Source organism: Tinamus guttatus, unplaced genomic scaffold, assembly GCF_059628265.1.
Source record: "Tinamus guttatus ecotype Peru unplaced genomic scaffold, ASM5962826v1 Tinamus_guttatus_pri_ptg000710l, whole genome shotgun sequence".
Classification (NCBI taxonomy): domain Eukaryota; kingdom Metazoa; phylum Chordata; class Aves; order Tinamiformes; family Tinamidae; genus Tinamus; species Tinamus guttatus.
The window spans coordinates 4098678-4111996 of NW_028289244.1; the positions used below are offsets into that span (position 1 = coordinate 4098678).

The 13319-nt window shown below is 36.1% G+C and overlaps 1 protein-coding gene across 5 annotated transcripts in view; it reads left to right on the forward strand.

Annotated features, from left to right (window-relative positions):
- The window catches only part of CNOT6 (CCR4-NOT transcription complex subunit 6), a 32260-nt gene extending 20306 nt beyond the window's left edge, over positions 1 to 11954 (forward strand). For 4 of the 5 annotated variants that reach the window (XM_088536793.1, XM_088536795.1, XM_088536794.1 and 1 more), the window contains exons 4-12: positions 460 to 545; positions 1479 to 1583; positions 1670 to 1738; positions 2738 to 2895; positions 3388 to 3542; positions 4463 to 4617; positions 5588 to 5818; positions 7051 to 7253; positions 7915 to 11954. In XM_088536793.1, coding sequence (XP_088392919.1) covers positions 460 to 545; positions 1479 to 1583; positions 1670 to 1738; positions 2738 to 2895; positions 3388 to 3542; positions 4463 to 4617; positions 5588 to 5818; positions 7051 to 7253; positions 7915 to 8127 — 1375 coding nt within the window. In that variant the 3' untranslated portion in view covers positions 8128 to 11954. The remainder of the gene's footprint in view (positions 1 to 459; positions 546 to 1478; positions 1584 to 1669; positions 1739 to 2737; positions 2896 to 3387; positions 3543 to 4462; positions 4618 to 5587; positions 5819 to 7050; positions 7254 to 7914) is intronic. The other variant, XM_088536796.1, reaches the window with a different exon arrangement.
- The last annotated feature ends 1365 nt before the right edge of the window (positions 11955 to 13319 follow it).

The following is a 13319-nucleotide window of genomic DNA, read 5'->3' on the forward strand; positions in this document are numbered from 1 at the left end:
AAGTATTTTAGCTGCGCACTAACCTGGTAATCTCCTAGCTCTAATAAAGTACTTCTGTGGTCCTGGAGTTTTTTGCTTATTTGTTTTCTAAGACATAATTTTCCTTTATTTGGCCTTTAATCATAGCAAAACTGTTTCGTGGTCTGGTTTGTCAGAATGGTTACTGCTTCATCACTAGTAGTTATTAAATGCTTTAATTATTGTTAATGTTTACAAAATTTCTGACTATTTAAGATGAACTTGCCAACTAGCTACTTTGCTCTTTATTTCAACTTAATGTGTGTTTTCTCTGTGCGTGTGTGTGAGGGAGTACAGCAAGATTTCCCAAACTCTTGCTGCACTATTGTGGTTTGCTAGTACATTTTTTTTTTCCTTTTAGTTAAATCTCTTGTGCTATAGGCTGCTGAAGACAAACCTGGCTCTGGTTTCAGCCTTATATGATTCTTACTCTGTCTACAGGGAACTACATTTAAATAACAACCTGTTACGAGTTTTACCTTTTGAGCTGGGAAAACTGTTCCAGTTGCAGACTTTGGGTCTGAAAGGTATTACTACTTTTTCTTTCTGTGCTTTGTTTTGTAATATCACTGTGGAGCTGTCTTGGTTGTAGACTGCAAACTCATAGAGCAGTCCCAGATGTATCTACTTAGTCCAGTTTTATAAATATTGTCAGCTAGTGATTGCTTAAAGAACAGGAACTCCTTGGGAAATGTTCTTGGCCTGAGAAGAGGTTTGCTTCTTTCTGGGGTGTTGCAGGAGGCTTTCTCTTGCTTGCATTGGCTGTGGATACAGTATTCAAGTAAGAAATAATACACAGCTCCTTACACTGTGCTCCTAACAAAAATGGAATGTGTTATGTGTTCAAATAGCAATTTAAAATTGGTTTCTGAATTTTTCTCTCAGTACTGTATGGGTTCTAGCCATAGAAACACTGAATTCCATTTTGGTGGAAATTCTATGGCATGGAAGGCCTGCATGTTCAGGAACACTGGTGATGCTGTGGCTCTCAACAAGGTTAAGCTTCAAATATATTTTTTTCTTCTCTCTTTCTTAAAACTGCTGCATTGCATTGTCTGCAAACTGTTTGGATCTCCTTATACATTTACCAGATACTAGACTGTAGTATAAGCAACACATAAACTGCTGTGGACAAGACTTAACACTGAGCAAAGCATGCAGAGGTTTTTTGTGTCTTTGGCCTCCTCAGCGCTGTGCCTGCACATGATGCAGCACATTCTGCTATGCCAAATCTTCACTGCTGTTACATCCAACTACAAACTTAGCTGCATTAGCCCTCTGAGAGATTGTGTAAGTTCACTAGAGCTATTCAGACATGTAATGTATTGTGGAATTGAAGACCTGTGATTTGAAGCCCATAAGTAGTCTGCAGTACTCTCATATCTTGTCTCAGAGATGCTGACTCTAAACTCACGTGTACATTCATGCTAGTTCTGATCTTTCTGTGAACGTGTTTGCAGGAAATCCACTTACGCAGGATATTCTGAACCTTTATCAGGAACCGGATGGCACGCGAAGGCTACTGAACTATTTGCTTGATAATTTGGCAGGTACTGCAAAAAGAAGTAAGTGATCATTCTTAAAATGTTTGTTTCTGCTGCTTAAAATAAATGTGATTATCATTTGTGTCTCTTTAAAACTATTCCAATAGTTTCAACAGAACAACCACCTCCAAGATCCTGGATTATGTTGCAAGAACCAGACCGAACAAGACCAACAGGTACTGTAGCACTTAACAGCTTTTGTAGTTATCTGACAAGCCAAACTCTTTATTTCTCAGTAATTGCAATGCCATGTGCTTCAGGACTGACATATATCCTTTTTTCTCCTATTTTTATTAGCAAGGTTGCTTCAAATAGGTACTTTTCTCTCTTGTTGTTTTGAAGTATGTCATTTTTGACCTGTTCAGCTGTTGTTTAAAATAAATCTTGTGTGTTCTCACTTGGAAAATATTACGTTGACTTGTCCTTTGCTGTTTCCTGTCTGCTCCCAAAATGCTGTTTTTTAGTGCCCAGTTGAACTGGGATTATTCCCTCTTTTTGCTAAATCTTAAAATGTCTTTCTCATTCTCTCGAGAGAGCTCCCAATAAACTTCCAACGAAAACATCTCATTATAGCACTGCAAATGCCTTCTCATTGTGTCCCCTCATGTTCTAAATTGTTTATCTTTATAGCTAAATTCTAAGCTTTTTGTGGTAGAAATGTTCAGATTTCATTTACCTTTGCACAGTACACAATGCAGGCTATCCTAGCCCTGATGGTGGATTTGTTACCATTCATGGTGGTGGTAGTTGAATAGGTTTTAAATAAGCTGTTTGAAGAGTTTGCAAATCTTAATATAGTGGCAAATTCAGGTGTACAGTAGACTCATCTTGTTTTGCTCTTCACATTAATATGTCACTTATTGTAAAGTGTGCTTGCCTCCTATTTACTGTACCAAGCATTTGAAGAACTCCTCCTTTCTTTTTCTTTCTTTTTTTTCTCCTTATACTAACATGTATGTAAATGTATGTAAACTAACATGCTGTAAATCCAAACATGGAGGGTATCATGTCATTCTAGAAGGACTAACAAATGCTTTTTTAGCCTCAGTGCAGGTGCTGTGTTTTGATTGATTCACATTGAAGCAATGTGAATTGATCAAATTACTGAAAAAATGAAAACAGTGTATTTTTTTGTTAAAAAATGTAAGTGTAAATGTCAAATTGTTGTTCTGCAGCCTTGTTCTCTGTCATGTGTTACAACGTACTTTGTGATAAATACGCTACCCGGCAGCTGTATGGCTATTGTCCATCTTGGGCATTGAACTGGGAATACAGAAAAAAAGCTATTATGCAGGAAATCCTGAGCTGCAATGCTGACATCATAAGCCTTCAGGTAAAAGATTTATTTCTATTTTGTATTTTCGTGTGCTGGCTTCTCTATATTAAATGTATTTACAGTAAGTAGTCTGTTTTCAAAACCATCTGAAAAGAAACCAGAAAAAGCAGTGGTGTTTAGAACATTATTTGTTGCTTGACATCAAAAGAATGCTTTTCAGCCCACTCAGTTGGAATGTGAATCAGCAGCTGCTGATCAAAGAAATGTATGTGGGGGTGTCTTTGTGTATGCGTGTGTACGTGGGGGTATAATTGACACATTTTGCAATAAAAGGCTTGAGATAATCATAACTCTGGGGATTATAGAAATTCATTTCTGTTTCCTTCTTAAAATAGGAATATCACACTCATTTGCATTCTCAGTACTTAGTTCTTATGTTTTCTCTAAAGCTGGTTGGAAAATGATTTATACTTCTGAAGAGACTAATACCAGTATTCTGTGTTTTGGTAATAGTACATTCATGCTGTGTGCTGTCTTGCAATTTTATAGGAGGTTGAAACCGAACAGTACTACAGTTTTTTCCTGGTAGAACTGAAAGAACGTGGCTATAATGGATTCTTCAGTCCAAAATCTAGAGCTAGGACAATGTCAGAACAGGAAAGAAAACATGTTGATGGTTGTGCAATATTTTTCAAAACAGAAAAGTAAGTGCTGTATTTTATGAAGCCTACTATTGTGTCTTGCTCTTTTCCACACAATTTCTTGTGTCAGTCTGCAGCCTGAACAACTTGGCATTAGTCACCCTTTTTGTAGTCATTCAGTGTTTCTTATAGAGCATTCCTGTCTATGAATAGTCTGTACAAGAGTAATTATTCTCTGTCTAACCAGCAATAGGGAATTCTGCCCTGAGTTTTTGTCTAAATATAGATCTTTTGCAGCAAAAATAGGTTGGGAGTTCATCAAAATGTGCTTTAATTGGTGTAAACATGTTACCATATGTCAATAACAGAACAAATAATGAAAAAAGCAGAATATGGAAAGGAAGGCTGAAATGAGACCTGAGATGATGTTTCTTTTTTGATAATTAGCCTTCTGAAGAAGCAAAGCAAAGACACTTGAAATCACTGATCGCTGCTGACCATTATGCCTCACTTAAGAGTTGCAACACTTACTGTTTTCTCATACTGTCTGTGTACTCTTGCTGTGTGTGAGGGTAGTAATTTCCCTTCCACCTGCTTCCACTCCTTTCTGTCCACAAGTAAATGCAGGTTGCCCAGTTTGATATCTTTTGGCTTAGAAACAAATTATTTAGTCACTCTATGGAACCTGCAAGTTTCAGTTGGAATGTGGTGCAATATTAGAAGCAAGGATTCCTTTTCTATAGTCTCCTTCTTTTGTTTAAGAAAAAAAAATCCATTAATTGAAATCCGCTTAGCAATTTTCAAGTATTTTATGTTGGGGAAATTACATCCTTTCAGGTCAAGATTTTTATGAAATTATATGACCCCTTGAGACTTTTTTTTGCAGCCTAAATGCATTTGAACTTTAATTAGAAAGGGATTTATCTGTAACATTTCCTTTGGCATCCGTCTCCTCATGAAGCTCTATGATGTTTCTCTTTCAGATTTACTTTGGTTCAAAAACATACTGTTGAGTTCAATCAACTAGCTATGGCAAACTCAGAAGGTTCAGAAGCTATGCTGAACAGAGTTATGACAAAAGATAACATTGGAGTTGCTGTTTTACTAGAACTGCGGAAGGAATTGATAGAAATGTCATGTAAGTACTGTCTAGTTCAATTTTTGACGAGGTTTTCTGTATTTTATAATTGAAAAAAATCACGATGGATTTTTGTTGCAGTAAACCTGCTGGGTTCTACAGATGAATATAACTTGGGGCATTGTATACCCAAGCAATTTTCTATCCAAAGAGCATAGGGAAAAAGTCATTTTAATAAAATGATGAGTTTTTTTTTCCACTTATACATTTTTGTTTAAAAATACAAAGAACAGAGTTTTGGGGGAGAGGGAAAAAGCAGGTTGGCTTCGTCTGCTTGGAGGTATGCGCAGGTATGGGATAATGAGTATTGGTTTCGTGCTTCTAAATCAGCTTCATAATTGTAATTTATTTTCTTCGCTGCCTTATAAAGCCTGCTTGTTCTGCCTTGTTGCTCTTAGTTTAGCAAATGTAAATTGGCTTTATAAATACCTCCGTGGGCTCCTATTCAACCTTTGTTGTGCTTATCCAAGTAAGACTTTATTAATTCGCATTCTAACAAACAAGCCTTTTAAAAGCTCCTCTGGCAAGGGAGGGTACTTTTCCCTAAGAGGATATGGGCAGGGCTTATTTACTATCACAAATAACCTGAGGAGAACTATTGTAATTTATTAAAATAGAGTATTTGTTTCATTTAGCTAGTATTTTTGGTAATTAATGATATTCTTAAATACATGGGTGTTGCTCCATATCAGGCTAGTCTTGTCTGTTAATGGACTTCCATGTGAAACATTGCTCTTTCAGCATCTTTTTTTGGAACAGCTGAAATGCTTGCTAGACGTTATATGGACATTATATTAGGAACTATGACATCTTCATATAAAACATACTATGCATCATTTAGCTTAACCCTCTTTAATCAAGGGGATACTTGTTCTCCACTGAAATATCTTATTTAAAATTCAGCTGTATAAAAGATGAGTGTTTTCTGTTGCTGACCATGTAAGTGTAAGTAATGAATTTTAAATTTTAGCCGGAAAGACACATCTTGGAATGGAAAAGCAGCTAGTTCTTGTAGCTAATGCACATATGCATTGGGACCCAGATTTTTCTGATGTGAAGCTGGTTCAGACTATGATGTTCCTGTCTGAGGTAAAGAACATTATTGATAAAGCTTCTCGTAGTCTCAAACCTGGTGTTTCGGGAGAACTTGGGACCATTCCGCTTGTACTGTGTGCAGATCTCAATTCTCTGCCAGACTCTGGTAAGAGTACTATTTATTTATTTATTTAAAGTGTTTGTGTAATAATTTAAATTGTAAGCTTCTTTTAAAGGATTTTTTCAACATAAAGAATAATTTATTACTGTAACCTTTAAAGGTACTAAGGAAATAGAAGAGCTTCTTTGAGTGACTTGATCTATATATCTATGTCTAAGCTTTATTTATAGATACAGCTTTTTCTTCAGAAATATTGTTTGCTATTTGACTGCAAAGGAATGGAAAGGAAGAAAATGTCTTCCAAAATAAATGGAAGTAATAATGTTACTGATGTGTGGTGTGTTTTGTTTTTAAATGTGAAAATACAGATTCTTAAGTTGCAATCATTTTCTAGAGCTTAGATATTTTAGGACTTGTAAATTTTGAAACATCTTGCATGCTATCAGAAAGGGATTCTTCAGAGTGCTTTACTAATGTAGAACTTTTTTGACTTTTTAAAAGTGATAGAGAAGAACAGATTAAGTAATCCCCTTTTTGACTCCTTAAGTACAGAACTGAAATAGATCTGTCCTTCTATCATGACTCTGTCAATATAATAATCTTTCCCACCTGTCCCTACCTTTTTTTGACCTGTTCTGGGCAGCCCTTAATGTTTGTGGGACTTGGAGTGGTTGTTCCTAGTACTACTAGAAATCTGATTCACTGTCATTGTGAGAAAGCAAATGTTTTTCATGATTTGTAATTTTTTTATCTTCAGATGAACTTTACTTTCAGAATGCCTAGCAAAGTTGTTCTGAAATTCAGAGGCATGACTAGTTTTCCAAGTCGCAAGTCTAAACTTGGCTTTGTGATCTCTTTCAAGCTAACCCTGTGTGAAGTATTGTTACAGAACTTGACTTTCTCTCAAGGTTTTAACATAAGAATTTTGGAACACAAGACTTGGACATGGTGATGAGACAAAGGAAGCTGCCAGCCTTAGCATATAAGGAATTTTATTTTCAATTATTTTATCTCCTTCCCAACCAAGGAACTTGTACCCAGCTAAGTGTCTGGGTTTTTTCCTAATCCAAGAAGTTCTCTTTAGTCTAGGTGGCATTTCCTTTTTTACATGAATCTGTACTGTCTTGGAGTGTTATAAGAATTACTGCTAAATGTTGTGTATCCGTTAAAGTTTTGTCCATGTGAAGCACAAAATTGCATATATGACTTAAAGCACACACAGTTACTTGCTAGATGTTTGTTAGTACCATCTTGTGTGTTCACTTCTCTCCTATCAGGTGTCGTTGAGTACTTGAGCACTGGTGGAGTGGAAACAAACCACAAAGATTTTAAGGAACTGAGATACAACGAAAGTCTTACTAACTTCAGCTGTAATGGAAAGAATGGAACAACAAATGGGAGAATTACGCATGGTTTCAAGTTGAAGAGTGCCTATGAGAATGGCCTAATGCCTTATACCAATTATACATTTGACTTCAAGGTAAGGAGTTGGCCATTACTTTGAAAAAAATTTTCCCACTTGAAGCTAGAGCTGAAATGATTTGCTGCACTGAACTGCTAAAGAAAGAGCTAATATTAGCCTCTGGGTAGCTAATAGTAAGCCTATTAACTTTGTATTTAAAACAAAGCAAATTGGAGTACCTAAAGCTTGATTTTCCTAGGAAACAAGCTTTAATATTTTATATCTTGCACTAGATTTGAAAGATTTGGGATGCTGTTATTCTTCCTTGTGAATAGGAAGACTGCAAGCTAAAGGAAATAGGACAGTGGTAATTAAGCTGCAAGGGAATTGTAATCCATGCTACTTCTGGATAGCTATCGATGCTTACTAGCCAAGGAAAGACAGAAGATACTTATTTTCCTCTTCAAAGTTAGAGAAATGTGGCTTGAAGCTTCGTAGGAGGTTTGAAATCACACCTCAAAAGCAGGGCAGAAGTGATACAAAGTGGATGTCTTTGTCTTCCTAATCTGTATTGGACAACCCTTGGGATAGGAAGTACAAGTCTCCTAAATCCTTTTGCCATGGAGAAGGGATGGTAGCACTTAAGTTTTCTCATGTTGAGCATACCATTTGTTTGAAAAATATTATGTGTGAAGGATTGTATGCTAATAATCCCTGTTTATTTCCTTTCCTTTTTCAGGGTATTATAGACTACATCTTCTACTCTAAACCTCAGCTAAACATACTTGGTATTCTTGGACCTTTGGATCATCATTGGTTAATAGAGAACAATATAAGTGGTTGTCCACATCCACTCATCCCTTCTGACCACTTCTCACTTTTTGCACAACTGGAGCTTTTGCTGCCTTTCCTGCCTCCTGTAAATGGAATCCATCTCCCTGGCAGGAGGTAGTCAAGTACATTTTAGAGGGTAACCTCAATTTAACTTGTACAATTGTAAAATCTGAATATAGAGGAGTGAGGTATGGCCAACAGGGATTCTTTTCTTAATGATCTTAATCTTAAATCTAATTATTTGCTAAAGACATAGTAAAAGCCAGGTGCTATCAACAGACACAATTCTGAGCCCAATATACTTTGTATACTGTTAGACAGTGATTGGTGCATTTGCACCTTTCTTTAGTATGTTACAATTAAACTTCCTGTTTCTTCTATCCAACGTGACATTTTCATGCCTTGAAATATGGAATTGTTATATACAGTATATTCTCTTTGCACAGTTATCTGTAGCACTACTTTTTTGAGGCCAGTAGGAACATCCAGAGAACATTCTTCCGTACTTCACTCCCTCCTTTTTCAGACTTGTTTGTAAAATATAGAATTTGAATTTAGCCTTTATTGATTGTATATGAACAACAGAAAAACTGATTTATGAGATTTTGTACTTAAAAAAAAAATCAGATTTGGAAAATGATTGTATTGTAAACTAAGGCTAAATTTTTATCTGTTTTCATGTGTTATAAAGGCCAGCTTATAAAAGAGGTTGTCACAGGTTTTCTCTGCTAACGATTTGCACTGTTAGGGTTTTGTTAGCCCTTTTGTACTACTTTTTATGTTCAATTGAGAACATTGCTTTTAAAATCTAAATTGGTAAAATCCCAGTAAGTATCTTACAGAGGCAACTAAATGCATTCTGTCTTTCTTCCAATTAAAAAAGAGTAAGCATAGGGTTCTCACGGAACAGATAAGCTAAGCAGTGAATATAAGTTGACCTGTATGGATTAAAAGTTATTGTTACTGTGTATACACTCAGATACTATTTTCATCCCTAATTTTACTTCTGAAATTAGGGATACTTGTGTATAGCTTCTTCATTTCTGTTTTAAATACTTGTCCTCTCTCCGCTGTGCCTGCTTAAATTTGTTCTCAACTAGCACTGCCTGTGCATGCAGAGAGATCCTGTGCATCCTCTTTTATTTTTTTAAATAATGTTAACACTTGTGAAAATTTTATGAAGATACTTTTGTATAAGCTGTGGCATCCTTTTTTCCTTTGTGAAGCATTGAATATCACACTTTTTGAACATGTTCAGGTTTGGGGTACACAGTTTCTAGCTTCTAATACCCATGCACTGCTTCTTTCAGTGTCATTGCACAGTGCTGTTTTTCCCACTAAGAATTACTATCATGTGAATTCTCTTTAGTTAAGTGTGTTCCTCAGTTTCAGAAAGTATCATTCCTCGAAGAAAAAAACAACCCTGCATTTTTCTATTGATGAAGCAGTGTAAAATAAATGCATTTTCAATACAGGTCCCACAGACAATTCTTCAGATCATTTTTAAAGTGACCAAGTCTTATTTTTTAAAGTGTCAAGGAAGAAAGTTAAAGTGTACCCTCAGTGCCATTTGTGTCATGAAGCCAAGTACTTAACAGCTTACAAATGTAACTTGTGTATTCCTATCCAAAGGAGAGAATTATTCTCCTTAAACTAATGCAACTTCAATAATCAATGTAAAGAATTGAGATGGAGCTTGGTCTTAAAACAGCTTTTGTTTCGGCTGCAGGCAGAGAAGCAAAAGGACACTGAGCATTAAGAAAAACTCTCTAAATATTGTGAAATTTTTATATATAAGAATGGATTGGTAATAATGATGCAAAATTTTATGGAAAAGTCAGCACATAGGTGTGCTCAAACTGGTCTGTTTTAAGCTAAAAGTAAAAATGACAAACAGATCAGATATGTAAAATATATATTTTAATTTTCAACAGGAGAAATCTTGATCTTGAATCCTTGTCTGGGACCTGATCTTTTGGGGTTATTTTGTTTTGGTTTTAGTTGTGAAAACACCAAACATGTCCAGTTTATAATCAGTACATTGAAATGCTGGTAGTATTGCTGTAGTAGACTTAATGCGTAGTGTTATTTTTTTTTCTGTTTGTTTTTTTGTTTTTTGTAAAGTGTGAATAAAAGGTGTTTTACTCATGTTTCCTTAATGATGTCTTGGTAATGTACATCATGACAATTTCCAGTGATGATAAGCCAACCTAGCTTGTCAAACTGTGCAAACTATTTTTCTTTTCCGATTATCTGGATTGTGTTAATGAGTCCAGAAAGCTTTACAGAAGGGGAAGGGAAGCACTTACTCATTTTGTATTTCTTAGAGGGGGATAATTTACTTTAATAGATGCTGGAGCTTGAGTGCACTTGTTAGATTCTAAAGGTTTGAGCTTTATCCAATATCTTCTCCTGTATTTCTTAGTCTTAAATATATTTGAATTTATGACAGCATATTGAAATATGGCCCGTTTGTGCTTTTGGAGACACAACTGTTCTTGTTTAGTTAGCTTACAGTCTAAGGGTCCATTTTAAATTACCATTTCCTCCGGCTTTAATATGAGGCTATCAGGTCCTGACCAAAAACCCACTGAATACATTGAAAACACTCCTGCGACTTCACTGGGTTTTAACTGGACCGGAGCCCTGATTCTGGGGCCGAAGGAAGGAGAAATACTTCAAATATAGGGAAAGACGAGATCTGCCAAAACAGAGCTGAGGTAAAACTTTGTCAAATAATCTTTCAAAGGTTCCTGTGTCAAATCTAACTCACAAGTCTCAGTTTCCAGCTATAATATAGAATAAGGCAATAAACCATGTCTTCACAAAATCAACATGTTTGCTTCACAGAGTCGTTAACAGAAAGCGATTATTTTTCAATGTTTTTATTTGAGGTGGTTTGGGGTGTTGCCATAATGTACCTTCAGTGTTCTTGTTATAAAAGCACATATATAGCAAAAGTCACAGAAAATCAGTGGGATTGAAGGGGTTTATTTAGGTTAGACCAGACTCTTTTCCACTTAAAGTGCAGTCGGCCATATCTTGTTTGGTTTTATTTCCATTAACAAGAAATTCTGAGTATCAAAATGTAAATTGAAATATACCTTTAAATAAAAGAATTGATTAGAGTACAAGATATTAATACACAAGTTGCTGCTTTTAACATAACACAAGTAGGGGAAAAAAACATACAAGGCAGTGTGTTTTGTAATTATTTTGTCCTTTTAGCAGCTTCCAAAAAAGTCAATTTGGCTAGTGTTTTGACAGAACCGAGTTTGCTTAGAATATGGTATGTATGAATCTTTGATCTAAGTTTAGGCAAATCTCTCAAGTTTGTTTAGAGTGCAGATTTAGAAAATAACTTATGGTTTGCTTTTCATCCACACAATAGAACTTATACTAAAGACAAAATAATTACAACATCATTGTCAGAAACTAATTACACCGTAAAACTTAAAATTTCAGTTAACTGTTTAAGTAGCCAGCCTTTTTCATCCAGCCGGACACAGTATTTTCTTTTTTTAGTGTGTAACTGCTATTCTTTTCTTTTGGTTGCATAAATTTGTAACACTTAAGTGTCTTGGTATGTTTAAGTAGTGTCTAAAATAGAATATCTTAGTCTTTATTCACAGTACTTCTGTATAATGTGTAATGCACTGGACTAACTCTTGTTTACCATTCATGTAACAAAAACCAGCACATTATCTGCACTAAGCTCAAAGAATGTTGCATTTGTCTATAGGCAGCTCTTCAATAAGATAAATGGGAAATTGAATATGGTCTGGTGGTAAACAAGGGCTTTTACTGTTCTCTTCAGTGGAATTTTCTTCTTGGTCAAATTTTAACTAGTTAGTATTATATTTATATACAGGGTCTTTTTTTTCTTTACCAATGTATTTTCCTACTCATAGCTGACCAATAAATCCAATATCTGTTTCAAACCTTCTTGAAGTCTAATTCATATTTTCACTTGTTCTAAAGCTCTTCTCAAGTTGCTCGTGGAGCTCAAGTGCATCACGCATGCTAAGGGAAAATGGAAATACGTAAGAAACTTTGCAATCCCAGGTACTCCTGAACTCTAGTTTTCTGGATCTGCAGTTCAGGAAAATACCTGGATCGTTTGAGTTGGGGCTGCAGAACCAGGCAGTGCCTAGCAGGGTGCCCGGCCTTTGTGGAAAGCCCAAATCCAAACCTGCACTGTGCAGCGCTGCTCCCTGTCCCTGGAATAAAGACCTCGGCCCCGGAGCTTCGCGTTTCTCCAGCTTCCGACCCTTGTAAATGAACGCAGTGAGTTAGCTCTGCCCATGACCCACAGGTTGCGGCTGCTTCCAGTGTTTCCCTTTCCTTCCTTTTCCCTTGGCCCCAGCCTGCAAAACCCAAAAGATTTGGGGTCTGGCAAGGGCAGGGGATGGGAATGGTTTTCTGTGGAGATTCCTCTTCCCATAACTTACCCACGGAGAGGGGAACAGAGTGAAGATGTCTTGCCTCTTTTTTTTTTTCAGGAGTGCAATTCAGCTAACCCTTAGGAAAAATGAGATAGTACAAATTAAGCTTTTTTTTCTGTATCAGTGTATGCATAACAAACCATCTTTTTATCTTATACAACATTCTCATTGTAAAAGCAGAAAACATCAACTATTTGAGTGTCCTGGCTGTTTAAAGGATTGAGGCCCGATGGAAGACAAACCTTCCTGTCTCTTCTATACCTTTTCAGAACTAATGTACAATATCCTGACACTCTTTTGCTTTGAAATAACTGATCTAGTTTTGCATTTTGATGAATACTACATGGGCCAGCGCATTCAGCTTGTGTGTGGTTTTAAAGTTTGCTATCTTGAAACAGTTATAAATTCCCCAATGGACTTACAAGTTTCCTTACAGGCTTCAGCAATTAATTTCTCTGCACTTATACGTGAAACTTTAATTCTTACAACAGATTTGCAATCTTGCCACTAGATGGGGCATGAAACATGGGCTTTCTGTGCCTGGGGAGTTGGGTACAGTGTGTTTTAGAGTTACATGGAAAGTGAGGACCATGGAATTATCCTTATATTTGCTGGAGTTCAGGCTCAGGATCTAAACTTTGCTCTGACAGCAACTGGTCTGGTAAGATGATGACAACATGCAACAGACCTGATCAGCGCTAAAATCACTCAAGATCTTTGCTTTATTTAATCTATATAATGTTTTAAGGTGTATACAGTTGTTAGTAGCAAACTGAAGTTTCTGAGCTGTTAAGCTGTATCTGTTGAGATGTAAGTATGAGGATTCGATCTGTAGGGAAATAGGTTATTTCTTTGCAAAAATTAG